At 50.5% G+C, this 1,728-nt stretch overlaps 1 protein-coding gene across 1 annotated transcript; it reads left to right on the forward strand.

The window, feature by feature from the left end:
- Positions 1-476: 476 nt before the first annotated feature.
- Positions 477-1,094, forward strand: FIBRA_04204 (uncharacterized protein; the record flags this gene model as incomplete). The annotated part of the gene is made up of 1 exon (XM_012326020.1): positions 477-1,094. The coding sequence occupies one exon, from the start codon at positions 477-479 to the stop codon at positions 1,092-1,094; it is 618 nt and encodes a 205-aa protein (XP_012181410.1).
- Between the last annotated feature and the right edge of the window lie 634 nt (positions 1,095-1,728).

The raw sequence follows: 1,728 nt of genomic DNA on the forward strand, positions 1-1,728 counted from the left end.
GCAAGCCTCTCGAGGGCCATACGGACTGGGTCACATGTGTCGCAATCTCGTATGATGGCAGGCGAATTGTGTCGGCTTCGTTAGACAAGACTATCCGAGTGTGGGATGCGGACACTGCACAGCAACTGGGAAATCCTCTTGAGGGCCACACGGACCGGGTCAGATCTGTCGCAACTTCGCATGACGGGCAGCGAATTGTGTCTGGTTCAGATGATAAGACCATCCGAGTGTGGAATGCAGACACAGCGCAACAGCTGGGCGAGCCTCTCGAGGGCCATACGGACTGGGTCACATCTGTCGCAATCTCGCACGATGGCAGGCGAATTGTGTCAGGTTCGAATGACAAGACCATCCGAGTGTGGAGCGCAACTCATAGTATGCTTCTGCTTTGTGGCAGCTCTAGAAGATTCGCTGATGAATCAGATTGTCTAGCAGGCAGAACTTCACTGGAAAGTGAAATAAGGCCAGTCTCCACCATGGCCAATACATCACGGTCAATTTTGCTTCCATCCACGGGCGCGAATCTTGTGGACCTCGAGCCACACGTGTCCTCCACTTCGCCCATCCGTGGTTGTTTCTCATACAAGGTGATAGAATGGCTGCGCAGACAAACAGTCCGGTTAGTTTCCAGCAGGCGTATCCGTACCAATTTAAGTCCACGTCGGCAAGCAGGCCAATTGGATACCAGGAGGCCAATCAGTACCGATTCCACTGGTCTTCGACGCCATGAGCTGAGCGAGGATATGGCTTGCACTTGCGACTTCGACAGTTTAGATCAGTGCACAAACATCGATGCCGTGGCTTTGCACAATCGCCTGATATGTTACTCGGCAAACTCGGCGTACGCTCTGAACTCTCCGGAGTCATTTTGGGGAGACTGTTCGCCTTCTCACGTTGTGCCCAATCACGACGGATGGGTTGCTGGCCCGAACGGTCGACTCTTGCTCTGGGTCCCAATTTATCTCATGGAGCTGCCACGGATATATGCACCGAGGAATTCTCTAGTGATCCCCGATAGTGCGATACAGCTAGATCTGAGTCGGTTCACACATGGAGAGGGTTGGGACAAATGTTATGATTTCGATGCCGTATAGTTATGCGCATATATAGACTGAAGACCAGCTTATGATTTAAATGGATAATGTGCAGTTGGCCCTTGTTGTGTATATCGTCGCTGTGTGCATGTATATTCTCCAACCGCTTAGCCCAAGATATCTCTGCGGCGGCAGGCCCCTCATTCGTAGCTACTCGTTTCTGACATATACTTTTTAAGACGGTGTGTACGTTCCGCTCTATTGATGCGCTGATTATTTGGAAGATGGCAGAGGTACATTGAATATCATATAGAGTTCTCGGTGTATACAAGGGATCCCAGTGGCCTTTGAGGAGGCCTATGTATCCATGCTGCATGAGCAGAACGCGGATGGCTTGCGTCGGCAAAGGGACCACCGTCACCACACACCGTATTAGTTGCATGCATCCGAACAGGAAAACAGTAAGGGGGGGGAGAAAAAAATGAGACGATTCGAACACAAAAGTGGTTGACGCCTGCCAAGGTACATGTCAAACTAGAGAAGGACATTGTTCATTCAACAAGTATGATGAATAGAATGAACGACTTTCGAGGTCACTGTAGCAAAACGTACCTACCGGTTTCATACCCTGTCATTTTGTGACACATTCGCGCATGCACGATGAAATAGTGGTGGGTCCTTCACCGCCACAGGG

Source organism: Fibroporia radiculosa (assembly GCF_000313525.1).
Source record: "Fibroporia radiculosa TFFH 294 genomic supercontigs, scaffold2727, whole genome shotgun sequence".
Taxonomy (NCBI): domain Eukaryota; kingdom Fungi; phylum Basidiomycota; class Agaricomycetes; order Polyporales; family Fibroporiaceae; genus Fibroporia; species Fibroporia radiculosa.